The 25,740-nt window shown below is 52.5% G+C and overlaps 2 protein-coding genes across 3 annotated transcripts in view; both read left to right on the plus strand.

Moving 5' to 3' along the window:
* The first annotated feature begins 1,686 nt into the window (after positions 1 to 1,686).
* Positions 1,687 to 16,955, plus strand: EFHD1 (EF-hand domain family member D1). Its single transcript, XM_086618398.1, has 4 exons — positions 1,687 to 1,979; positions 9,735 to 9,882; positions 15,388 to 15,522; positions 16,624 to 16,955. The coding sequence occupies exons 1-4, from the start codon at positions 1,687 to 1,689 to the stop codon at positions 16,756 to 16,758; spliced, it is 711 nt and encodes a 236-aa protein (XP_086474524.1). The 3' UTR covers positions 16,759 to 16,955.
* Positions 16,956 to 22,392: 5,437 nt separating this feature from the next.
* The window catches only part of GIGYF2 (GRB10 interacting GYF protein 2), a 76,769-nt gene continuing 73,421 nt past the window's right edge, over positions 22,393 to 25,740 (plus strand). For both annotated transcript variants that reach the window (XM_086618472.1, XM_086618473.1), the window contains exon 1: positions 22,393 to 22,465. The gene's annotated coding sequence lies outside the window, so the exon portion shown is untranslated. The remainder of the gene's footprint in view (positions 22,466 to 25,740) is intronic.

The following is a 25,740-nucleotide window of genomic DNA, read 5'->3' on the forward strand; positions in this document are numbered from 1 at the left end:
CTCCTTGTATTTACCAGCTGTCTCAGACCCCACAAATTTATTTCCAGCAGATGGCAACCTGACTGTGCTGTTGCTGATTTCAACCTGGTTCTACCCACCTCTCTGGCCAGTCAGCAGCTGCGGAAGTACCTCTGGGCTCATGAGTCTGCAGGGTGGCTAATGGCCAAGCAGCATCTCCAAGCTCTCCTCTCCATGACCCTCGGGTGAGAGCAGCCACTCTTCACCGTGGACTTGGCACTGTCTGAGAGCAAAGTAGTGTGGTAACAGCACATGCCATTCCTTCCACTGAGCTGTCATGTTTTCAGGCAGTACTGGTGTCAAAACACCTGCAGCTGCCTTCCTATGGCACACGCTGTGGTGACCCTGCAGCCGTTCCAACCCTTGCTGGGGCAGCCTGGAGCTGCGCAGATAGCAGGCAGGGTTGCTGCAAATGATCTCAGCAGACATTTTCTGAGGAGGTTTGGTGGGAATGAGCTTGCCCAAGAGGGTCAACTGTAGGTCACCACATCATGGTAGGGCCAGAGAACTGCTTACTACCTGCCTGGAGGTGTGAAACAGCCAAATAACAGCTGCTGGGACAGGTTCCCTGTGACGTACAGGCTCAGGCACATGGGGGACATAAGCAGGCAGCATGTCCGAGCTGGTACTTTCTTCTCCCCCTCCTCCCTGGTGGGTAAATCCCATCAGCAGCCAACCTAAACCACCCCTCATCAGCCCTAATCCCACCTCGGGAGACACCATCAGCCTCTTATCAGCCAGGCCAGGGACGGATGGTCCTGGGAGGGACACCCCTGTCCCCCACAGAGCCCGGGAAACAGCAGAGACGGCACTGGGTACTGGGTCGGGAAGGGGATCAGGGTGGTGGAAAGGGGCTGCCTGTCTTTCATGCTCCTCAGAGAAGGAGGGAGAGCCCAGAGCTGAGCTGAGCTTTGTCCTGGGTTAATTTTAGCCCAAGGAGATAAGAGAGCAGAGGCGGATGGCGGGGCTTAAGGGGTCCCTCTGCCCCGGCACCGGGCAGGCCTGGCCGTCACCGTCCCCGCAGGCGTGAGGTGGGCTGCGGGGTGCCTGGGGAGCCGGCCGGGGCCCGGTGGCTCTCCCGGGCCGCGGGGGCTCCCAGCCGGCCGTGGGGGCTCCTCTCACCCCACGGAGCGGGGTGGTTCAGGCCGGGGCTGTGGGACATACAAGGCCTGGGGCCCTAGGGCCAGCGCGGCGCCCTGGCGCGGGGTGCAGGGGGGTCCCTGGGGGGGCACCCTGCCCATGGGGGGGGCGCCTGGGCGGGCGGCCATGGGGTTGTACCTGACGGGGGGGTGGTCCCGGCCTGAGGAGGCGGGTAACCTGAGGAGCCGGTCTGTGTGGGCGTACCTGAGCGGGGGCGATTCCTCGGGGGGAGACCGTACAGGTGCGGGGGTCAGTCAGCCCGTGGGGCTGTGGGTGTACATTGGGGGGGGATGGGGACAGCGCGGCCTCTCCACGTGCCAACAGCCCCCACGCAGCCGCCACCGCGCCTCCTTAAGCGCCCGCCCCGGCCCGGCCCCGTCCCGCCCCGTCCCGCCCCGTCCCGCCCCGCTCCTCTCCTTCCAAGTGAGGGAATAAAGTTGCGGGCCGGGGCAGGCGGGCCCGGCCGGAGCAGAGCGGTGCCGAGGCGAGGCGGGAGCCGGGAGAGCGGCAGCCGGGCAGCGCCGGGCCATGGCCTCGGAGGAGCTGGCGCAGAAGCTGCAGCGGCGGCTGCAGCTGGAGGAGAGCGGGACGGCGGCGGAGGGCGAGGCGGTGGCCAAGGGCGAGGAGGCGGCCGGGGACGAGGAGGAGCGGAGCTGCCTGACGGCCAGCGCGGGCGCGGAGCTGAGCGCCAAACTGTGCCGGCGGCAGGATATCAACGAGGGGGCGGCGCAGCCCCGCCGGGCCGCCGTCTTCAACCCCTACACCGAGTTCAAGGAGTTCAGCCGCCGTCAGATCAAGGACATGGAGCGCATGTTCCGCCTGTGAGTGGAGCGGGAGCGGCGGGGGGGGCCGGGGAGGAGACGGGGGGGAACTCGCCCGCCCGGACCCGCGGGCTCTGCCGTCGGGTTTGGGGCTTTGCCTTCCCTCCGCCGACCCTCCCAGGCTTTTTCCCCGGGGGAACATCTGGAGAGAGGCTGCCTGCTCTTGGAGAGATGCTTGCGTTTCTCCGCGGTTCTGCGGTCGGGCTGGAAGAAGCTGCGGCGGGTTACCGGGGCCATCTGATCCCCATGTCCCCGTGCTGTGGGGGGGAAATCGTGGGGTTCGCTCAGACCCGGCGCTGGAGCTCAGCCTCGCACTTAGCTCCCTACCTGGGTTTGGGATGGTGGCGGTTTGTGGTGGCACCGATGAGCCGGGGCTTTGGGGGACGCTGTGGGTGGGATGGAGGGGGCTTACAGAGCACAGGCACTGCTGCCCCACGCCGTGGGGCACCTGACGGGTCTGTCCCAGGGCCTTGCAGCATCACTGGGCGTCTACCTTCAACAACTGTGACCCCAAACATCCCCGTCAGCTATGCTGGCTCTGCCAGTTAGCACTGCAGCTCCTTCCCAGGTCCCCTTTGCCAGGCTTTGTGCTCCCTCCCATGCACCCAAACGAAGCTTCTTCTTCCTCCTTGATTCCTGGTGGCTGGGATGGGGATCCCCTCCTGGCAGAAAGGTTTGTATTAAAGTTGAGCTGACAGTGGCAATGCGGAGAGCCCCTTCCCGGGGCTGTGATCCTGCCCTTTTCTCTCCTCCACCAGCTCCTGCAGTTGGGCCATGCCTGTGTAGCTTTGATTATCTGTGCTCAGGTTTCCCTCCAGCACCACGAACCCCTGTGCTCCTGGGAACCCATGTCCTCCCAGCCCCAAAGAGAGAGGTCAGACAGGCCGGACTGGAGGTGAGCTGATGCCAGGCATGAGGAGGCAGGGCCACAGAGGAGCTATGTGGGCTGTCACGGCAGGGTGCAAAGACCTACTTCAGCTGATGGAGGTGACCGCAGCAGGGTTTCTAATTTATTAGGTCCTCCTTCTACCTGAAAGCTGCCTTGGGCGCCCTGGAGGCTGGGGTCGTTGCCTGGTTGAACGCTCTCAGCTCCCAACATGGTAGGGTGTTGCTGGCCCGAGCTGGGGCTTTTGCTGCGGGAGACCAAGCGATGGGCTTTTGTGAGCTTACTGAAGCTCTTTGTTGCACGGGCAGAGTTGCGTCGGCAGTTGGGTGCAGGAAGGGAGGTGGTCTGGGTGAGACTGCTGCTCCGCTCAGTCCTGCACCCCTCTTCACGGTTAAGGGCAGGGGGGGAGGTCCTGCTCTGCGGAGGGCTGAGACTTGGTGCTGCGAGGGCAGGAGGACGAATGGTGCAGGCAGCTGCAGCGTCCAGAAGCTGCAGGCAAGAGCCCGGAGCGGGCAGCGGCACTGTCTCAGTAGGAATAAGGAAAGGAACAGCAGTAGTTTGGGAAATAAAAAGTGGAAGAGCTGAATTGCAGCCGAATTTTTCAACAATGAGCTCATTAAACGTCGGCCTTGTAAGCGGGGAAACCTAGGCTGTGCAGTTGAATGCTAATCAGCTGGTCAATGTAACTGGAAAACATTGTGCGTCCTCTGAGGGTTATCGCAGTCGAGTGCTGACCGGCTGTGCCAAAGGAAAAAGCTGGGCCGTGTGCTCCCCTGTGCTCCCCGGACAGGTGGACAGAAAACCCCGTCCGATTTTCACTCTGTTACAGGCATCTGGTGTTAGTGGTGGCGGAGGATCTGGTCTTTACTCCCATCTGCTCCCAGCAGCCTGTTTCAAGAACTGGCCGGTGCCATGTGCTCCAGGAGGAGAGCAAACATTTCCCTTAATTCCTGCCAGTCAGAGCTTGAGTTAATGTTTTTAAGGCTTTTATTCTCTGTATGGCTTATTGGCCCTGGCCACCATAGCCCAGAGTCTTTCTTACTAACTGTAAAAAATAAGCTTTTGACAGACAGGGATGTATCTTTTCAATGCCATGGTATGCAAGGTTTCAGACTTCCCATCCAAAAGTGCTTCTTTCCAGTTTAGTGGGACTCATAAACCTGTAATTTGGACTAAACTTGAGCCTGTGGGACCTGGGCATGCTGTGGGCTGAGTCAGGGCACTCTGGCTGGGAAGAGGGAGACACTGGTGATAGTGGCTGCTCTGGCACCTGTCAGGGCGTCTCACAGGTACAGCTGGTGGTTGTGACTGCCCTGTGCCAGGGTGCAAGCAAAGGGCCCATCTGAAGGTGGGACTTGCTGAAATCCAGCGCTCCATCCAGGTGCTGTGTGCTGCTGGCTGTGCCAGGAGCATCCTTCTAAAGCAGAAACAATGCTTCTTGCTCCTGCTGCCACAGTTGAGCTTGTTTTTCTTCCTCTTGTCCAAGCCTTCTCCTGGCAGCATACCTCCATTTCAGCCCTGTTCCCCTAGAGATGGGTGCAGGGGTCTGCTGCAGGTACTGGGGCTGTGCAGGAGCTTGTGAGGGGCTGCTGAGTGCAGGCAGCTCTCGGGATAGGTATTTTTTTTGGCAGAGGGACCAGGATGTCTGCAGCTCAGGCTAATTATAATGTGACCTAATTAGCTGCCTATTCTGACAATGTGTGGAGATGGTGGTAACCATGATAACCTCTCTTCCCCAAGTCTTGTGAGCAAACCCTCAGCAGCTCTGAAGTCTCACAGCTCCCCTTGGTGCCATCCTGTCCAGGGAAATGGCAGAGGGGGGTGTGAAAGCCAGGCTGGGAGGCTGTGCCTGGCGGGAGTGACCTTTCTGAGGTATATAGAGGGGAGGAAAACAGCCGCCAGCTTCATCTGCGGGGTGCAGAGTGGAGAAATTCCAGCCTTGCTGTTGCTTTTGTATTTAGGGAATTTCTTGTGTTGCCCACACGTTTCATGAGTGCCTTGTGCCTGGCCAGTGGGAGAGGCTGTGATGTCCCATTGCCCTCCTGGAGCTGCTCAGGAGCCTCTTGCCTTGTATCCATGCACCAAGGGACCTGCCTGATGTGCTGCAGCAGACCTGCTTGTTCCAGGACTGCCATGCTCCTGGCATGACCAACTGTCTCTGGGCTGTGACCATCTGTCTCTGGAGTTCCAGCAGTCAGGGAGGTCATCTCCATGGGGACTCAGCCACCCCAGGTACCAAGCACCCAGCCTGGGCCCTGCAGGCTTTGGTGCCTCAGGGTCTCACCCAGCATCTCAGAGGAAATCTTGCTGGAGGAGACGTTCATCTTGCTCTCATGTCCCTCTAAGAGCAGGAAAATTCCTGCTGTCCAGGCTGGGGAGGATGGAGCTGCACGTGGCCAAGGAGCCTGTCCCTGTCCCCACCCTGATATGGTGGAATTGTTTTGAAAGCTCTCAGCAACAGAATAGAATATTTCAGTTGGAAGGGACGTACAATGATCATCCAGTCCAACTGCCTGACTTCTTCAGGGCTGACCCAAAAGTTAGAGCACGTTAAGGGCATTGTCCAAATGCCTCTTAAAAACTGACAGGCACAGGACATCGACCACCTCTCTAGGAAACCTGTTCCAGTGTCTGACCACCCTCTTGGTCAAGAAATGCTTCCTCGTGTCCAGTCTGACCTTCCCCTGAGGCAGCTTTGAACCCTTCCTACGCGTCCTATCACTGGATACTGGGGAGATCAGCACCTCCCTCTCCAAGGAAGGTGAAACGCAATGCTCAGAGGGAATAAAGTACTACTTAAAGGATTTTGAAATACTTAAGAGGAGATTATTACTACTTCAGCACCATTACTCTGACTGCTTTATTTCAAAGCCTGTATTAGGCCATTGCAGCATGTAGGAACTGCAGATCAAAGTACAGGTGCCCGTAGTGTGTGGAGCAAGCTTGGGTACAGCGAGTGTGTACAGGGAGGGCAGGTTTTCTTTCTGGCCTTTCTCAAGAAGCATTAATGTTTAGAAACTACTCTTTGATCCTTCAAGGTTTGAGATTGCTTATTCACCTTTTTTTTTTTTTTTTTTTTTCCCCTTGGGGTTTTTCAGGTGGCTGGGAGGTGACTGCCGAGTTAGGACAGGTGATGTAGTCCTCAGCATCTCCTTTTTCCTCCCTTCCTGACCCTTCATTCTCCTCTGGTGTAACCCCTCAGCTGTGCTGTGTAACACCGGTGCAATGATTTTACTCCGGCTGTAATCATGTGTAACACACTTCTTGCTCTTGAGCAAGTCTGTTCAGCAAGTATTCCCTTTCCCCTCCAATTTCTGCTCCTGATTTCCTCCTCCAGCACTTCTGCAGCCTGGGTGGAAGCGAGCCAGCGTGGGAATCTGAGTGTATCCTTGTTGCAGCAGATTTTGGCAGCCACTGCCTGTCTCTCATCTCCTGCCAGGAATGCTGGTGCGGCGGCGGCGCTGCGAAGCCTTATCATGCCGGCCGAGGTGCTCGTAGCTGCCTGCGGCGTCCCAGCTGTCGCAGGTGGGGACTCGCTGTGGCACTGACTAGCTGCTGGAGTTGGTCTACCTGCCTGCGCCGTGAGACATCTTTGCCCATCGGCATGAGAGCCCCTCTGTCCGTAATGTGCGTGCGTCACTGAGGTGAGGCTTGGCTCACAGCCTGGGCAGCTTTGAGCCCAAAGGAAGCAAAGCTCTGGTGTCATGGCAGGACAGCAGGTGACGGCGGGGCCAGGAAGGCTGGCAAGGCACGTGAGTGCTGCGTATTCTTGCTGCGCCACCCCTGAAGTATGGGACAGGATGGCTCCCTGGGATGCTAGGATGCATTTAGGGACCAAACTTGCCCAGGAGCCCTTCTCCAGCTCTGCTTGTGAAGGCTGACTGGTGTCCATCACCGGGACAGGGCTGCTGTGTAGGCAGTGAAACAGGTGAGAGGAGTATTGGGGGCTGGCTGGAGCTCCCAAGGGAGCTCCCAAAAACCAGACAGTGGGATTTTGGGAGCTCCCAAAAGGCAGACAGTGGGGTTTTTGGCAGGGCTGAGGTGTGCTGGGAGCATCAACTGACTAACAAGGTGCAGCGTGCAACTTGTGTCCCGTTGTGCCGAGTGCCTGTGCCTGCGTGGGGAATGGATTGCACCGTCTCATGCCCTATAAATATGCCTCTCCCTAAATAGTCTGGCTGTGCGGCTCCGTGGCAGCTGAGTGACTGCACCCAGGTCCTAAAATACTCGGGCTGTTTTGGGAGGTGAGGGGGCTGGGAAGAGAATGCAGCAGTTTGCAGGGTGCTGCTGTTGCTCCACGGGGCTGGTACCGAGTATTTGGGGGACTTCAGCGTCCCTCTGTCTGGCTGTCCCCGACTGCAAGGGGCTGGTAACCTGATTTCGGAGTGCTTCTCAGCGCCAGCTGTACCCCGGCCCGGCGTACTCAAGGCCCATTGTGCGGCTGGTACAACGTGCTGCTCTGCCGCCACGGCTGCCACTGGCAAGATCCGTTTCTTACAATCCGGGCTTTGTGCTGCCTCTCTGCAGGGATGACGAGCCCTGGAGCTGTGCCCCATGCTTAACTCTTTCGGGGCAGTGCGTTTGCCCCCGGTCTTAGTGCCAGGGCAGGCACCAAGGGATGGTGTTTGCCTGTGGGTAGCCTCTGCAGCCGAAGAGTGAGATGAGCATGGCAGGCACAGGCTGGGCATGTGCCCTCCTTTTGCCTTCATCTCCATTATTCATTGCCTCCGAGGGGCTGGGCAGTGTCTTGACCCTGGATGGGCAGCCCTTGGTGGAGGCCTTGGTGTAGTCCTGCTTCTGCACCCAGCCAAAGGGCAGCGTGAGCTTGCTGGGGCCAAAAAAATAATCCAGCCTCAATCCTAAGTGCCTCCCTGCCGTGATACGCTTTCCTGCTTTATCTGATCAAAGGCACTGCCTTTCCAGCTGCCTTGCTCTGGAGGAACAGCTCCACACCCTTTCTCCCAAACTTAAAGGAAAAGCAAATTGACAATTAAATTTTGCACTTATTATGCTTTTGCGAGGTCTTGAAAGTGTGTCTCGGAGCTGGACTGGCTAACGCTGCGAACATGTGCCTTAATTAACTGACACCTTCCTTGCTGCGCTGAACTTGCTGTCTTTCTTCCCCGTGACGTCTCAGGTCTGTGACCTGGTTTCTGCGCTGACGGAGGTTTCTTTTGTAGTTTTCCAAAAAGCTGTCCAGCCTGGTGAGCTCGTGGGTTTGCTGGCTGCAGAGTGTGCAGACAGGTTGGTAGCAAGGGCTGCACGCCAGCTTGGTGGTGATGTCCCTATCATTCAAGGTCTCTTAGGCATGGGACCCTTGGAAACAAGGATGCACAGAGAGTGTAAAAGCTCTTTGCAGAGGTGGTAGTGGGTCTCTGGAAAGCTGTGGAGAACATCCCAGTTTAGGGGAGCGACACCCTGTGCTGGCGAAGGCAGGGGCAGTGCTCTTGGCTGCAGCCCTGCCTCGCGCTGCCCACGCCTGCAAGCAGCTCTGGGCCAGTGGCTTTGTTTGTGCCTTCCTCTTCCACAGCTTCCTCTGCGGCTGTGAGGTTTCTCAGCTGGAAAGTGCTTTCTTCCAGGGTAACCACAACTGTGCATGTCTCAGTCTGGGACGACTGTAGTCATCATTTCTTTGGAAGAGAGCTAACAGTCAATAAAAGATGATGGGTGGGAGGATTTGACTGGCTCTTGCCAACGGGGAAAGCTTCAGTGCTGTGCTTCGAATTTCTTTTATGAATGGTGGAAAGAATTTAACTGTCAGGGTTGACATGGTGGCGAGGAGGATGGGAAGTGAGGTGGTGGTGGCAGGCTGTGCACCGGGGCTGAGCCCAGCCTGGTGAATCCTGCCCTGTCCTCCCATGTGAGCCCCTCACTCCGTGCTGGACCCCAACTGCAGGACCAGGATGAGGGAGGGCTGTCTATGGGCTGTTTGATAGCAAAATGCCCATCCCTTCAGCCTTTGGACTTTGAAACCCAGTGATGGCCCTGGTGGGTGTGAAGCACTGGTTGCTGGGTGGGTCAGATGCTTTACTCTCACCTGCAGTGGATGTTAGGGAAGGAATCAGTCACAGTCCTCGGCTGAGCATGGCAGGTCACTGCTCACCCACCTCTAAAGGGCTCTGCCCCTTGCACAAGTGCTCTCCCTTCCTGCAAGGAGTCATTGCCGTTCTTTGTGCTCCATTGGGAGCATAGTCCCACTCCAGTCTCACTCCTAGAGGTTTCCTCTGCCAGCCTGGCTCCATGGTGCAGCCCCCAGCACCAGCGAGGATTGCTGTGCTCTCCCAGGACTGTTTTTCTTCTCTGCCCGGGGACACTGAATAAACATCTGCCCTGAAGTGTGGTGCTTGTGTAGTACAAAACCGCTTTGGAGAGGAAAGATCTTCACAGCTGGAGGGAGTATGTTTTGCTTACAAAGAAAGATAGCTGCTTTCTGCTGGGAGGTTCTGGTTGGTTTCTGTTCCCTGTTTCTCCTCTAAATGAGCAGGAGACCTGGCAGCAGCTGGCTGTGCTGTGCCTTCACCTCGCCATGCCATTGCATGGTGTAAGCTGTGTGTAAGTAATCTTTGTGCTGGACATGCAAGTGGGCGAGATGGAAATTCCACTGAGATAAGGAGCATGGAGGAACTCAGCTTCTGTGTGGGTGGTTTGGTCTGAGCTTCCCTCAGCACTTCTCTCACTGAGACAGTTCTGAAAGCTGCCCACTACTTCCCTGAGCTTAATATATCTCAGCACTGGCCATGTTGTGCAGCTTCCCCTCTCCCCCAAGCTTTGAACCACCCCATGACTTTATCCATTTGCACAGTTCCTCTTCTGGGAAGATGGATATGGGGGATGGTGGGGGCTGACCCCCTCTCCTTTGCACCCTGCAGGTATGACTCAGGACGGGATGGGTACATCGACCTGATGGAGCTGAAGCTGATGATGGAAAAGCTGGGAGCCCCACAGACCCACCTGGGGTTGAAGAATATGATCAAGGAGGTGGATGAAGACTTTGATGGGAAGCTCAGCTTCCGTGAGGTGAGGGTGGCTGTGGGACCAGACAGGGATGTGGCTGCTGGGTGGAGGGAGGAGGCAGCCTCTATGTTTCTCCAGCTGTGGGGTGCAGCAGAGAAGCAGGTGAGCTTCTCCACACCATGGGGAGCATGAGGTGTGGACCACTGTCAGCATCCATCTCCACTGGGCAGTAACGGTACCTGGTGTCAAAGCTGTCCGACCTCTCTGCCTGCTTTGGGAGTGTGTTTGAGCCCTGCTGCAGCTGCCCAGGAGTGCTGACAGAGCTCCCAGCTATAGCTGGAAGTGGCACGTCCCTTCAGTCACAAGATCTTGTTGCTGGCCTCCTGCACTACAGCAGTTCAGGACTCATTTCAGGTGCAGGAGAAGGGCTCTGCTTGGAGCAGCTGGTCTAATGGGTCACAGGAGGCTTCCTCTTCCAGTTTATATCGTGTCCCGTCATGCAGTGACCAGCCACAGCAAGCTTCCTGAGGAATGCTTGCCTCCCTGCAGTGAGGAATGAATGTGGCGATGCAGCAGTTCGGTACTGCATGCTGGCTCAGCAGGGACACACAGTGAACAAGTTGGTCTGTCACTGCTGTGCTGAGCCTGCTGGGAGCTGTGTGGGCAGGCCAGGATCTGCTGCCGGGCAGAGGAAGAGAGGGAGTTTGAGCAGCGACCTGCATGCACTCAAGGGTACCAAACTCATCTCAGCAGGAAGGAGGGGCTCAGATATCAAAACCTCTTGTTGCACCATCTCCTCCCAGGCTTTGCTTTGCTCTCTGTCAGAGGTGTACGTCATACTGTGGCTTTCTGAATTAACCGACGGCCCCTTAGGCAGCAGGAGGGCCAGCGCTGCTTGTGTCCTGCATCAGTTGAGGGCTGAGCTGCTGTCCCACTTTCTCCTGCTCCAGGGGATGGCTGCAATTTGCCCCAAGCAGCTGGGCTTCCTTGTTTCTGTGGGGGCTGTGCTCTCATCATGCCTCTTGCAGAGTGGGGGCTTGGTGGTGGAGATGAAGTACAGAGCTCTCCACAGCTCAGGGCACCCAAGTTCTTCATCTTGGAAGTGCTGGGACTTTTGGCACTGCCTGAGAGGGAGAATGAGCAGCTGGGGTCCATGACCAGCTGGTCAGGGTGTGAGAGGTGCCTAGCAGCTCACAGAGCTGCTGCGCTGTCCCTCTGTGCTGGCACGTCACACCGTCTCCCCCTGCTTTTGTGCCCCAAGGGCTTTGTTGAATTTCTTTCACTGTAAGAGGGCAGCAGTAGAAGATAGAGGCTGAAGGCTGTTGGGTTACAGGGCCTGGCCCATAGAGAGCAAGAAAGACAAGCAAATCTGGGAAGCGAGAGTCTGTCAGTTCACACCAGCAAAGCCTTAACCCAGCAGCTCCTCTGGGCAGGGAAGGAGATGTGACCGGTCAGAGGTAAACCAGGGGTAGCAAAGAATCCAGTGGAGCAGGAAAAGCACCGTGCTCTTGGCCCCAGGTCACACTGTGATTTCCAAATCACTATGTGGGCTGGAGGAGCCTTCTGCCTCTCTGCATGCCCCCTGGGCCATCCTTCACCCTGAGTGAAGAGCTGGGGACAGCCTCTGGGCTTGCTGCCAGGGCTCTCTCCTCTGAAAGAAAAGTGCCTGTATCCCCAAGGCTCTGGAAGGTGCAGTGATGTCCTGGCACCAGTGGTGCGGCACAAGTGGCAGAGCAGCTCCTCTTCTGCTGCCACCTGTTTGGAGCACAGCCCCCTGCGCAGGCACTCATCAGCTGGCATGGGATGCCTGTGCTGCCAGCCCTTGGCAGGCAGTGTGTGGCAGCTGGTGCTGTTGTAGCTTCTCGCCAGATGCAAAACGATGGTCAAGCAAACACCAGCTTGAGTGGTGCGTGGGTTGGAACGAAGGAGCGGAGCATCACTGGTAGAGCTCTGGGGACCAATTACACAGCAGCTTTGGCATGTACCCAAAGCTTCCTGTGGTAGAGAGGAGCAGGGTGCTTCTTGCCTTGTTGCAGATACACTGTGTCCAGCTGCTGCTTTCACCCAGAGGTCTGGCAGGGAGGCAGGTTTATCCGTGGGTGAGGGGATCCGAACTAGCCTGTAGACCTGCACCCCTCCGCTTTCCATTGGTGGTGACAAGCAAGCACATGGTGGGTGACCAAGCTGACTTGGGGCACTCTGACGACACATGGAGAAACCCTGGTTTAAATGAGCATCTGAACTCAGCAGGGTGTAACTTGAGCACTGGAGGGCTCCTGTCTGCCTCTCCAGACAATATCGAGTCCTGATGTATCTGCCTGGAGATGCGTTTCTTGTGGCCTGGCCAGAGAATTGCTAAGGACCTCTTTCACTTGCAATAGGTCACCTTTTGTTGCTGCTTTGAGCAGTGTCACATCCTCCCTTTCCGTGTAAGCTGTCCCCTGGAAAGCAGGCATGTATGGCTCTGCCTTGCTGTTGCTGAACCGCTGGCCCTGTTAGGAAAGCTGCCTTCTACCATTGACCTTTGAGCGTCCATCGATACATCAACAATGAAGAACTGCACCAGACTCCCTCTGTGACTCAAGCAAAGAAATTTAGACTTAAAAGATTAGGTACAATGTGGGGAAAAAAACACCTCTGACTGTCTAATTCTGTCATTACCACAGGAAACTGGGGTTAATTGCTATAATAATAATGTCTAATTGTAGCTGCTATCTAGAACCCACAAAAATCCACCGACTGTCTCCCACGCCTTCACCAGCTTAAACACTGACCCACGTCATGTGTTTGCTAGCAGGGCTGGTGCAAACCACAGCCTTGAGTGGCACTGCTTTTCTGGTAACCTGCTGTTTCCAGTCAATCCTGTACCTTCCCTCACATCCCCAAGGCCAGCACAGTGCCCGGTGGGGTGGTGTAGCTGCAGCATCGCTCTGAGACCTGGCACTGTGGGGGTAGGCCTTGGATCATGAAGGATGTGAGAGCAGATACATCTCTTAGCTCTTCTGAGGTTAGTGGGGTGGAAAGTGTGTGTCACATCCTCCTTGAGAGCAGGGGATGTGTATCAAAGTATCAAAATGATTCACTTGTGCTTCTCTGTTGACCTTTCCTTGAGGCTTAGCTGTGTGAGATGCGTCCTGGGCCCAGCAAGGGAGTGAGACAGACTGGGAATAGGAGTTCATCAGGGAAACTGAATGCAGGTTCCTGGCGTTCTCTAGTTAGTGAGGAGGATGCCTAGAGGGGAAATAACTGGTGAGGTGGACTGCAGGGGTGTGCTTCCATGATGAAGGATTGCTCCTGAGCTCCTGTGGAAGTCAGCATGGTGCCCCATGGTCTGCCTTGCCAGGTTCTTGGGGCTGATGCTATGCCATGTGCCTGCCCTAGGTGGTGGCTGGGTCCCTGGTTTCCTTGAGCTCAGTTTCCTGGCTTCGACAGCCCATATTCCACAGGAGGAATGCTGCCCCATTCCCTAGTTTCAGGATGATTCATGCACACTTGTACTCATGACTGGGTGTTTCCAGTCCCTCCCCAAGCAACAGCTGTACCAGACCTCAGGATTGTGCTGCCTCCGCTACCCTTTTCCAATGCCAGGAAGTGGAACTCGCAGGGTGGAGCAGAAACTGTGAGGAGGAACCATGACTAATGCCAGCCTGGCTGCCAGCCCTCCGTGTCCTTGTGCCTGGTGGTGGAGGAGGAGAGGAACTAGCCGGAGCCTAGCAGATCTGCGCAGAGGGAGAGGGTATCTTCGGGGAGGATTTGTTTGTTTTGTTTTTTTTTCTGAGCAGGATGTTCTGCCCGTTCAGCAGAGCGTCATTAAGTTTCTTACAAGTGTTTGGAGGGGGAAAAGTTCCCTCCCCAAGCACAGCCTGCTTTCTGGCTGCTCTGTGCTGAGCACACACGGGTTACGAAGCTGTTGCATTGAAGTAATCCCTGGTGACACTGCCTCTGCGAGAGGGCCGCCAACACTGCCGTCATCTCCACACCCTTCCCCATGGGAAGCCTTCCCAAACTCTTGCATCTCCACCAGCTTCAGCAAGCAACTTGAAGTAGGCGAGTGCATGAAGGGCTGGCTCAGCGCAGATGCTGGGACTCTGCTGCCCTCCACCGGGACCGCTCGGGCTCTCCGTAGGAAGAAGCAAAGTCCCAAGCCTGGCAGTCTGAGGAGCACAGCACTACAGACATTTGATGTTCCTGTGCAAACGGATCTCAGGGCAGCCCTATGTGGTATTTTCAGCCCTCCGCCCTGGTCTGAAGTGGTGTGGTGGTGCAGCTTTGTTGCTCGTGCTCCTTTTGTACCCAGGTGACTTGTCCCCCTCTGTTCTTTCCGTGCTGTGCTGTGCCAGGCATTGAGACACCTCCTGGGGTGGCCAAGAATAGCAGGGAGTTACAGGACCTCTCAAATGATGCACAAAGCATCCACATCGTAACCTGGAGTTTGGTTAGCAGGTGGAAGGTGGTGCAGAGGTCTTTATTTTTAAGCAGGCAGGTCTTGTCCCTTCTGTTAAAAAAAAAATAAAATTGTGTTTTCCTGGAGGATAATACTGCTCTTTTTTTATTTGTTTCATTTTGCAATTCACATGCCAATATGCACTCTGCTGAAGTGACTCTGTACTTGTTAAATGCCTATGGTCCAGTGCAGGACAAAGGTTTCAAAACCATTTGCTCTGTGGATGCTCGTTGAAGCCCCTCTGTCCCAAGGGCATGCCTCTGACCTGACTTCTGACAGGCCTTAGAGATCCTCTCCTGTATGGTGTTTAATGGGCACAACAGGATTACACAGGCTTTGGTCACCTTACCGAAACCGGATGGAGCTCCCTGGAAGAGACTGAGGCACAGCTCCGAGGATGGACTGATGTACGTCACTTTTCCCATGCCTTAGACAAGGGACCAACTGAAGTAACTATGTTCTGTTGTCCTGGTGCGTTTGACCTGAATGTTGTTTTCCCCTCCTGTACCATGTGGACCGTAAGGCTTGGGAAGGACAGAAGGTAGGGTCTGGAGCAGCCAGGCAGTCCCCAGATCCTTTTCAAGTGCACATGCTTGGGCTGCTGTTAACTCTTTACAGGAGCGCACTGAGGCCTTGGTCCAGGGAGCCTGGTGTTCAGGGGTGAGCCAGGGCCATCTTTGCACAGCTTTCGTTGTCATGGGATGTGATCCAAGCTCCCAGAACACTGGAGAAGCTGGCGGAGAGGCTTGTGAATACACCATTAGGGTGTGGGGACATAGAGATGCATGTGAGCCCCCTATATACATGGTTGTACTAGGCAGGTGGAGAGAAGGTCTCCCTTCCTCTGGCCGTGTAGCAGCCCAGGCTTGATAGCTGTGCTTCACCAGGACTCTGCTCCCCAGAAAACCCTCTTCCTGGGATATTTCTACCTCTAAGTCCAACAGGGCCATGTACCAGAGCCAGGGCACAAGTTGCATGGTGCCACTTCGTTTACATAAACCTGGTTTCCTTTGCTTAGAAATGTAAATTCCAGCCCCCTCCAGGTAAATATCTGCGCTGTTTGCATTTTAAGTTGTTTGAGCCTCAGTGAAGAACTTGAATGTGTTTCGTCTTTGTCTTGCTAGTTCCTGCTGATTTTCCATAAAGCTGCAGCTGGGGAACTCGAGGAGGACAGCGGCCTGTTGACTCTTGCGAAGCTCTCGGAGATAGATGTCTCCATTGAGGGAGTCAAAGGAGCCAAGAACTTCTTTGAAGCGAAGGTATGGTGTGGCATGGAGGAACATCAAAAAGCTCTGCACAGAGGCCTCATTTGCCACTGAGACACTGACCCTGCTTGCTTTTCAGTAGAAGATGCTCCTGGATTTCTCCCTAGCTAAAGGGATGTGTATTTCATCCCCCCACCCCCCCAAACTCAGCTATAGCTTTTCCCTTCTAACTGTGTTGGCCCATAGCTACAGCCTTCCTCCGCAGGTCAGTCAACATCAGAACAGCTTAATTCACTGTCTCTGCTCTGGGTCTTACCCTGGTGGAGCTGACTGGTTGACCTCTGTGGCTGGGAGCTCTGTGGGCCTGGCTGGCTGACCACTTTTAAAGACAAAAGCGTCCTGAAAGCTAAAGCAGTAGGGACTGAGTTTCCCATTTTGCAAAACCTCCCTCAACCAGAACGCTCAGAGTTCAGTGGTGAATGGAGTATTTTGGAGTGTAGGATTTCAGACATCTCTTTCTCCAGCGGCTCTCTGTAACCTTTGGAATCAAAATTATTCTGCAGGGTCCTGGGGTTGGCAGAAAGAGCTTTGCACCATTCGAAGCTGACAAAGCCCCTTTTTGAAAGCTCTCTTGGAGAGAAAATAATCCTGCTTGTTTATATAAGAAGTTTTTTCCCAAGAGCATAACACAGCTATTGCACAGCAGATGTACTGAGATGAAAGCTGGAAAAATAGCCAGCAAATAAACAATGTCTCTTTGATCTGCAGATTATCCGTGGTGTAGTATGATGTCCTCAGATTTGGCTGTGATTCAGAACTGTGTTCTGCAGTAGTTTCTCCCACTGTATACTTGCAACGTTTGCTGTGCTGCCTGCTAGTGCTCAGAGCGTTGTTTTGGTGACTTGTTAGTGACTTACTAGGAAATGACCTTTCTTTTGTTGTCCTTAAAGTGAAGCATGCTAATGGGTATTGGGTGTAAATACCCAAGCACTGCACTGTAAGTAACACTTGACCTGTCCTGACAGAGCTTCCTAGGGAGCACTGGGAAGTGCAGCAAACGGTTCTGTGTTGCGCATCTAGGGGTAGTTGAGGCTCTGGCTCTCCCTCTGATGCAAGCCTTGACGCTGTTTTGTTTTCCCTCTCTTTTTCATAAAGGTTCAAGCCCTCTCTTCAGCCAGTAAGTTCGAGGCAGAGATAAAAGCTGAGCAGGATGAGCGAAAGCGGGAAGAGGAGGAAAGGAAACACCGCCGAGCGGCTTTCAGGGAGCTAAAGTCTGCATTTACCCAGTAACCGACCAGCCAATATGCACTCTGAGATTGCACATGACTTGGTACGTTTCCCAGATCAGGGCTCTATCTGGAGAGAGCTGCCTGGATCCTGCCTAAAACTCATTACAGCTTCGCTAGCGTTCCTCTCCTGAAGATCCTCCTGAGTTTCTAAGGGCACAACTCTTGCAGTTACTATGCATTCGTAACGATGTGAATCGTAAGAGCTGCGTTCGTGCTGTTTGCTCTGAAGTGTCAGGAGCACATCATCCTGAAGCAGAAACAGCAGGTAGCAAATGATGGGTGAGCACTGACAAGTGTCATGTTTGCCTACTTCTCTTTTTTTTCCTCTTCTTTTCTACACATCCTTTTTCTCTTTAACCCTATATTAATTCATTCCTTGCTTACAGGCAAGTAGTGAGGTCTTGTGTAAATTAGGGTGTACAAAGTACAGTTTGACTTCCTGTACGTTTGTACTGCTGTCGGGTGTTGTCACGCGTCCTTGACTATCTCTTTTCTTTCTCAAAGCCCCGTACCACAGCCACTGTGAAAACACTGTGAAGAGAGAAAGATAGTTACTAGGGACATGGATCAAATTAATTATTTCCTGTAGCTTTTTTCTGCCGCCCAGCACGTTGGAGAGTCTTCCAGTTTTTCTTCTCTGAAGTGCCATAGTAACAAACTTTTCAATAAGAGGCGAGATTTCCCAAGACTTCGAAGGGAGGAAGCTGGCTGTCTCTCAAACAAGGAATAGAAAACTGAGTTGCCTGACCATGTATCTTCTTTCACATTCCATCATGTTTAGTGTACTGTACGGCTTCACTGTATTTTCCAGCCTTAGGCAGCTCTATCTGTTCTTAAGGGATATTTCCAGCTGGACAATGCAATCGGATGGCATGCTGGGGTTTTCTGTTTGGAAACTTGATCATGAAGGTGATGTTTGATTGCGTTAGAGCCATGACAGGTAACACCAGCCCAACATACTGAGCAATCCCCGCTAAAGAAGGGAGGAGCAGTGAGGTGAGCACGTTTAGCTGAACTGAATTCGGAGGGCGTGCACTATATCATTGGCCATTTTCTTTAGCAAACACAGGAAACTTGCCCACAAATGTTAGAACGCTCACTGCTTGTCGGGATATATACACTGTAGGTCATGGCAATGGAGCTGTGTTCCCTCAGAGACCTCTCTGGAAACACGGATTCGCTCAAGTTCTGCCTCTGCTATTGTCCCAGTTCGTGCATTTTTATTTTTTTTTCTTTCCAGAATAAAACTCACCAGTGGTCTTTTCACTTGTCTGTTTTGCTTCTTATACTGTGAGCACTAAACTGTGAGCGTGGAATAATAAATAGAAAAACCTCTACTCTTTAATGTCAGGTGAAAGAATTGCTAAACAATTAAACTGTGTATATATATCTTCACAGATTATATTTTATAAATCACGCTTTTTTAGCTAAATATTTATAATTAAATGTTTTTATACTTTACAACAAAGCAGATAATTTCATCTTCAATTATTTCTCCTGTTGCTGAAATGTACGAATAAAGCATTGTTATCTCCGGTCTTGTCTGTGGTCTATTTTAGGTCCCTGAATTTACCATTTTGCTCACAAATTACAGTAGTGATCCCCAAAGCTCAGCGTCCTGACTTGGCGGAGTGAGGGGAGCGTTCAGCCTCTTCTTGATAGCACTTTCCCCTTCTGTGCAGCAGTTCTGGTGTAAAAAGCCTTAATGTTTGCAGTTCCTCAGGAGGGGACATGGCTGTGCAAATATTTGAAATACTGTCCACTGCTAAATGTTGACATCTGAAGGCTGTCAGCCTTCTCTTACCTTAAAATAGCCACTGCCTCCCAGCTCCTCTGGGAGCCAGGCAGGTTGTTTCAGCTAGATTTCCCTTTGTATTTACTTTTTCTGCTATTATAGAATGGAGGGGGGGGGTGTGGGAAATAAAACCTAGACATCTGAGAATGTGTCTGAGCATCTTGTTTCTGCTGTTGCTGATCTGCTAAGCTTTGCTGGCATAGCCAGTTTAGGTTGGGGGCACCAGGAGGAGGTCTAACTATGCATCATTTCAGGTACGATCCAGTGATGAAATGGAAGACGTAAACGTTTTATCCAGTGCAGCTCTGCTCTGTGTGTTGTTGGCAGTCCATGCATTCACTGTGTGTCTGTGAGCCCTCAGGTCATGGAGGTCAGGTAAAATTAGGGTGAAAGTTCCTTAGTCTCTGTTTCCCCAGGAAAATTGCAGCACTGCAGCTCTTGATTTTCTTTTTTTCTCCACAGTGTAGCAAGCACTGCTGACTCGTGCTGCTCTGCACGTGCAGCTGGGTGAGGAGCCTGGGGCAGCAGGAGGAGAGGGTGGAAAAAGGGCTGCCAGTGGTTTTGTTTTAATAGATTTGAGTCAACTCCAGCTGACGAGTTTCAGTAAGGAAATGAGTAGTGCCTCTGTAGTGGTTTTGCTCAATTCAAATAGGTGCTGTTAGTCGGGGCCTTCGTTCAGCGTGGTGAACAGTAAGTGCTTTCAGATTTTGAAGTTGTGGCAATGGGAGTTTTGAAATTAGCTTTGCAAAAACTGACATTGGGAAATGAACTGCTTTCTAAATTGCTCTGTTTTGCTGCCAACCACTGGACTGAATAACGTCATTAGGTTATGCAGAAGTACTAAGAAGAAATTGTCTAGCTAAATCTCTCATCTGATACTGGCTGACAAGACTTACTTAATTTTAATTACTTATAATTAATATATTACAGTCCTTGACACTCCTTTTATGCCTGATGTCACAACAGGTGGCTCTTAAAGGTTCTGGCAATCCCAGCTCTCTTTACTGATACCTGCTGGGACATCAATACCGGCCTGGCACTACCGACGTGCCCCAAGAGACTCTAAGTCTGTTTGCGATGGCAAGCAGAGAAGTTTGGTGAAAAGCCTGTTGTGGCTGTGTCTCTTTCCCAGACGGGATGAAGACCTGCTTCAAGTCGCACATCTCCTAGAACGGGAACTCCAGGTGGTCCTCGATCCCTGGAAGGTTTTTGTTTAACATTTCCCAGAGTAGGAGACCTACAGTAGAGGAGTCACTAACACTTCAGCCAGCGACAAGGAGGGGTTCAGCCTGTCTGAGCACCCGGATTGCAGTGTGTTTCTCACCAGTGCTTCTGTCACAGTCATTGTTATCGGCTGCAGGGGATAACGTGGGATAGCAGGAAGTTTTACCTAAAAAGCTCAGTGTAAACAATCAAGAGAGAAAGGGAAACAGTACAATCAGGTTCTTCCTGGCTTAAGGTTCAGGCTTTAGCTGTGAGGATTAAGGTGTCTAAATCAGATTTTAACCTTTTGGGAGTGTCGAAATAAATCCCTTGCCAGATGGATTGGAGTAACACGAGTGCTTTGTTGTCATCTTTCAGACTCAGCTTGCCACATCTGGGAAGGATGTCCTAAAATAATTGGGTGTTGCAGAAGTAGCCGTGTATTTGTGGTGGTCCATCTTTCAGCGTAAGCCATCTGAGGCGACAAGTCCATTGAAGTGACTGACTTTAAAAACTACAGTCGGATGTTTGCCTGCTGGCCTCGTCTGTTTCTTTTATCAGTATGTTTAGGGATGTGACAAATGAGGACGGTTCTCTGCTCCCGTGGAAAACAGAGGCTGCTGAGAAGCCATTGACTCTTCTCAAGACAAAATCCCTGGTATTTCGACAAACAGGAGAGCCACTTTTCCAAGTGACAAAAAGTGAGGGTGGCAAGGGGAGACGTGACAGACTCTGCCACATCTGGACTGCTTGATGACCATTATTTACTGTTTCAAAGCTGTGCTCTGCATTTGTAGCTCCTCTGCTGCACCGAGGGAGGCAGGCTCCTACTTCCAAGCTCAGACGGGTGAAAACAATGGGTCAATAAGGAAAATTTTTGGTTTGTTAGGGAGGCTGTTTCCTCGTGCTTGGATTTTTAATAGTGTGGATGGATTTGCATGGTAATCTAAGGGGCTCTGAAGTACTTCATGCCCTTGGTACACTACTGAATGTCAGCTGAGCTACTGGGGTAATTTCACACCTAGACAACATCCGCCGATGCCCTGTAATTGAACCGTGCAGGGGTTTATCCACACAGGTACAGTCTTGAATTTTCATGACAGTCTCCCTGTTTTGCTTGAATGAGTGTTGTGGAAGATTTAAGATGCTATTACCAAAAAAAAAAAAAAAGGTCATCTGAGTTTCCTTGAGGTATTTTACAAAAATGCCAAGTTCTGCAGATGAGGCATGTTTCAAACGCTTTCTTCTTGAATTTTTTGTCATGATAATAAAACGTTTGTGCTAACTGGGAGAAAAGAAATTCCCTAAGTGCTAAACTTCTCCCAAAGCTTGTCTTAGAGCACGTGAAATTATTTTTGAGTGCTCAAAGTGGAGTTCAGTAAGTAGAACAAGGCACAGCTGCTTCTGCAGTGAAGTTGGAAGTGTTGGCTCAAGCTGTGTCACAACCAGGGGGATCAGATGTAGGTTATCAGAGGCCAGCCCTTTGCTAGAGAGCTTTGGTTTTACAGCCTCCTAAAGGAGAAATTTAATTCTAAGATTTTCAGATGAAGTAGCCCAGTGCTGTGTTGCTCTCAGCTACAAATATGTCCTAAGAATTACAGGCTTTCAACCCATTAGCTCAGAAGAATCACTTGTGTTCACAATTGCATCATTTTTGGCTGGCGTTCAGCGCACAGTGACTAGGATTTATTCGCCTAGAAGAGGAGGAAGAAAGCTGTGTGCGTTGTGGCTGAAATCATGATTGGAGTGAAACTATTTCAGCTGAAAAGAGTTGTATCTTCAATAGTGCATAACAGCTAAGAAGAGTTTTTTAGGCTGTATTAACCACACGGGGCTATTCTGCATCACGTACTAATACGGGTTTTAGAACCAAAAATAAAACGGTATTTTTAGCTGAAGAAGTTTGGTTTGAGCTCCTGATTTTTCCAGCAGGAAATCTGGAGTCAAAACACGAACCACTTCACGCCCTTTCTCCGTGAGCAGCAGCAGCGGCAGCAGCCGCCGCCGCCTCCCGGGCTGCGTCCCGCACGGCTCCTCCAGGGAGCCGGGGAGAGCGGGTCCGCGCCCCGCGGTGCCCGCCCGGCCCTCGTGGATAAAAGGTGGTCGCTCCTCAGAGGTAGACGGTGTCTTCTGGGCTTTCAGCGCCACGGATGGAGCTGAATTATCTCGGGGTCGCCTCACAGGCGAGGGGAAGCCCGATGGGCGACAACGCCTTCCCGAGGCGCTGAGGCAGGAGCGCGGCAGCAAATCACCTCAGCGGCCGCGGCCGCAACCCGGCCCCGCGGGCGACGGCGGCGGGAAGGTGACGTGCTAATTTCACTGCGAGGGGGGAGCGCTACTCCGGGAGAGGCGTCTGGGCGGGAGGCGCCAGCACCTCCACCTTCCCACAGGGCTGTGCGCGGGGCGCGTGCCTCCAGCAGGGGGCGCCCGCGCTCCCGCAGGGCGGGGCTGTGGGGGGGACCTGCGCGCGCCGCTAACAGGGGACCGCCCCCGCCGGTGACGCGCGGCGCGGTGGCGTCACGTGGGCGGTGCCTGTGCGGAGAGGCGGGGGGAAGGGGGGGGAGGGCCGTCGCCCATCCGGGTCCCGCGGCGGAGGCAGGGGGCGGGGCCTGCGCTCACGTGACGTTGCGTGGCGGCGCAACCGCCATCTTGTGTTGTTGGGGCTGAGGAGTCGCTGTGGCCGTGAGGGACTCTCCGTCCGGGAGCGCAGGTAACGCCGTCCCGTCGGCTCCCTGCCCCCGCCACCGCTTCGGCCGCCTCCGCCGTCTGCCCGCCGCCGCGCTCCTGCCGCCGCCGCGCTCCCCGCCTGCGGGAGCGGGCCTAGGCCGCGCGCCGAGCACCGGCCTTGCCGGGGGCTCCTGTCCGCCGCGGGTGCCGCAGCCCCGAGGCGCCCCGCGGCCTACCGGGAGGCGAGGCCTCCCCAGCCCAGTGACGAGGGGCGCGCCCGCAGGGCCGCTCCTGCGCTCCTGGCGCTGGGCTTTTACAGGGCTCGTCGGGCCTGGCCCCGCTGCGGGGCGCGGGCCTTGCCCTCTCCATGCGGCTCCTTGGCAGCAGGTCCCGGCAGGGGAGACGGTGCCTGTCAGGCGACCACGGGGCGCCCGGCGCTACTCACGGCCTCGGGGGCTGGCAGCTGCGTCCCCGGCGCCGTCTCCCCTCGCACTGACCCTTGTGAACTGGCTCGTTCTCCTCCCAGCCCGGTGGGACTGGGCCCGTGTTCCGGCAGCGCTGCGGGCAGGTGCGCCCTCATTGAAGCCTCTGTGGGCCTCGCTGCGAGCACGCCCAGCCCTGTCAGGTTACACGGGCTGCGGAAGGAGGGAGCTCGTCGAGCGCTCGAGCCTTTCCCCCCAGAGGCAGCAGGGTGTTGGGAGCAGCAGTGACCAGCAGTGTTTGACTGGAGAGGCCTTGGCAGGCTGAAGAGAACATCGATCAGGATTGTGTACGTTTGGTATTGATCCAAGACAAGTAGTTTCAGTGTCAACAAAGCGGTCTCCGCTCTTTCAACTCTGTGTAATTGCACGTTGAAGTGGGACAAGTTGTAGGCCAAAAGGAGATGTTGCCAAGTGGTACTTCCGGAATAAAACCTGCGTTTTCCCCAGTAACTTTCAGCTCAACGTTCTTGGTTTGCTGCTGTAATGCTTTACCTCTTACTGTGATTCTTAAGTGTCTGTTTTCTCGGGTGGGAGGGAATGAACTTCTGAATTCTGATTATGTTCTTCTGTCTAACTTCTTGCTGCTCATTCTGTTTTCTTGCTTCAGGAGCTGACTTGGGCAAGTTCCTGGAAAGTATGTGTGATTTTTTTTTTTTTCCCCCTTTCCCCGTCATTCTGCTAGTTGATTTTGTTCTTAAGAAACTTTTTAATAAACACCAATTAATTTGCTGCTTTGTGAATAGAACATTTGGTAGATGCACAGTGTGATAATTGGGAACCTTTGTAAACAAAATGGGTTGCAGTTGTCACCAACAAAAGCTTTGTTCTGGTATTTTTGAGCTGTTACTGGGTGTTGGCTCTAATAGATAATAAGAGCTTTAGTATTGTGAGGCATTGGTGTTCTTGCTGTTCACTTGAATGAGCATCCTTTGAACAGTTAGCTGATTCTGAGGTTAAAATGTGTGCCCTAGTCTGTCCTGGGGGTATTGACAGAAATGCTGGAGTGTCCATTGCCCCTTCTGCACCCCCTCCACTCTCCAGGCTCATATTGGCATAACTTCTACAAGCTAACTCATGTCACAAGTCATGTGGGTTGGTGTTAATTCCTCACCGCATATGCTATTTAAAAAAAAAAAAGGACATTCTGTCTCATAGTCAGCTATATTAAAAAGAAGATAGAGGTTTATCCATGGAAGTTGAATGTCAGCTATCAGTTCTACCAAGACCTGCTGCTTCTGTTGAGACCGTGATAGCCTCTTTCAGTAGCTGACAGTATTGCATATGAATGCTGGATTTTTGTGATGATTTTCAGAGCTGCTCAGGCTCTCGCGGTCCCTGGGTGCTTGAAAGTGCAGGAGGGTACTTGGTCACTGTATTTCTTTTAAGACCTCTTCAAAATGTTTTCTCGAGCCTGTCCTTTAAAGTAAGAGCATAAAACTAAAATGCAAAGTAGTCATGTTGCAGCAATGGTTTATTTCACAGGGTGCTCACAAAAATAATTTCATACCATGGTAAAAACGTGGACTCTTGCAGTTCCTCTTTACATTACAGATGTTGGTCTTAAGAGGACTGTAAAATATCCTCTGATACTCCTTTCAGTGTTTTTTTTTCTTGCCTTCCTAAAACATACAGTAAATGAGAAATATGATCTTTATGCCTATGTAAGTGAAAACAAAGTTGCTTGTAAATAGAGAGTTGAGGGCTTTACAATTTAATTTTCTCAACTGTTTTACTTCTTGATTGAGGAAGAGACTTTGTGTGTAAAAGGGGAGTGCAAAAAAGGTTTGGGTTTTTCTTTAAGGAATTTAGACTAAGCACCATTGCATTTCTTCTATGGTTGCTGACTCCTAAGGCCAGTGTCTAAATGCAGTTCTGTCATAAACTGGAATTTCTTATACTGGAACGTAAGAAAAAATGTTGGCAGCTTTTTAGGTCTATAGATACTTAATTTAAAAACAAACTAGATGCCAAAGTTGTAGGGAGCATCTCATTGGGGCAGGTGGCTGGTGAAGAGGTGGTTTGCTGCTACATGCCTCTGCTGAAAGATCATTCTAATGATCTAAATATACAAGGGCAGCTTTAGTTCACAGTAACTGATGAAGATGAGCTAGGCACATGGACTATAGTCTTTTCCTTCCCCTCTACCTCCTCCTTTAAAGTAGTTCAGGCCTCCAGCTCTTTAGATAATTTTTTTTTGTTTGAAATTCCAAGAATATGAAACTTGATCCTGCCTACTTTTGTTCGATCTTGTAAGTTCAAGTAACTGTCAAATGTATGTTTCTTACTCTTTCATTGAGGTCTTTAAAATTCTTTCTTAGGGCTTTTTAAGGTATGATGTTAAATCTTCTCATAGTCTGATTCAGGAAAAAATAATCTTTTCCTAGCATTTTTCTGTTTGGTTGTGGTTTTTTTTTTTTCCTCTCAGTACTTCTGCTCAAAGATGAGTGGAGATAAGCTATATTTAATTCATAATTATAGATAGATGGAGCTAAGAGGCAGAGCAATAAATTTCCGCTCACAAGCGTAAAAGCACGGGCTTGATCCGTTGGATGCTTTTGTAAGGAGAAACCCGTCTCCTCTTTGTTACTGAAGGAGCGTTTGTGTTGAAAGGGACTCTGTTTCTTTGTGTTGTTTTCTCAACAATTTATTTTAATTCACTGGGTGACATTTGAAAACCTAGGTGTGTGAAATGCTGCAGGGGGGATGGTATTTGCTTTTACAGGAACGAAGTCAGTTACCAGCCCAGCTTAGCCTCTCCTTTTCTCTCTGGCAGTCAATTCCTCAACACTTCTTGGTTGCGCAAATCGTCTGGCTTGAAACTTGTCAGAACTGAGAA

This window comes from Tauraco erythrolophus, chromosome 11 (genome assembly GCF_009769465.1).
Source record: "Tauraco erythrolophus isolate bTauEry1 chromosome 11, bTauEry1.pri, whole genome shotgun sequence".
NCBI lineage: Eukaryota > Metazoa > Chordata > Aves > Musophagiformes > Musophagidae > Tauraco > Tauraco erythrolophus.

Excerpts from the sequence above, each read along its gene's own strand:
- EFHD1 (XM_086618398.1), top strand. The coding sequence starts at position 1,687 with ATGGCCTCGGAGGAGCTGGCGCAGAAGCTGCAGCGGCGGCTGCAGCTG. Across the intron at positions 9,883-15,387 it reads GGAAGCTCAGCTTCCGTGAG|TTCCTGCTGATTTTCCATAA; the intron begins GTGAGGGTGGCT and ends TTGTCTTGCTAG. Across the intron at positions 15,523-16,623 it reads AGAACTTCTTTGAAGCGAAG|GTTCAAGCCCTCTCTTCAGC; the intron begins GTATGGTGTGGC and ends TTTTTCATAAAG.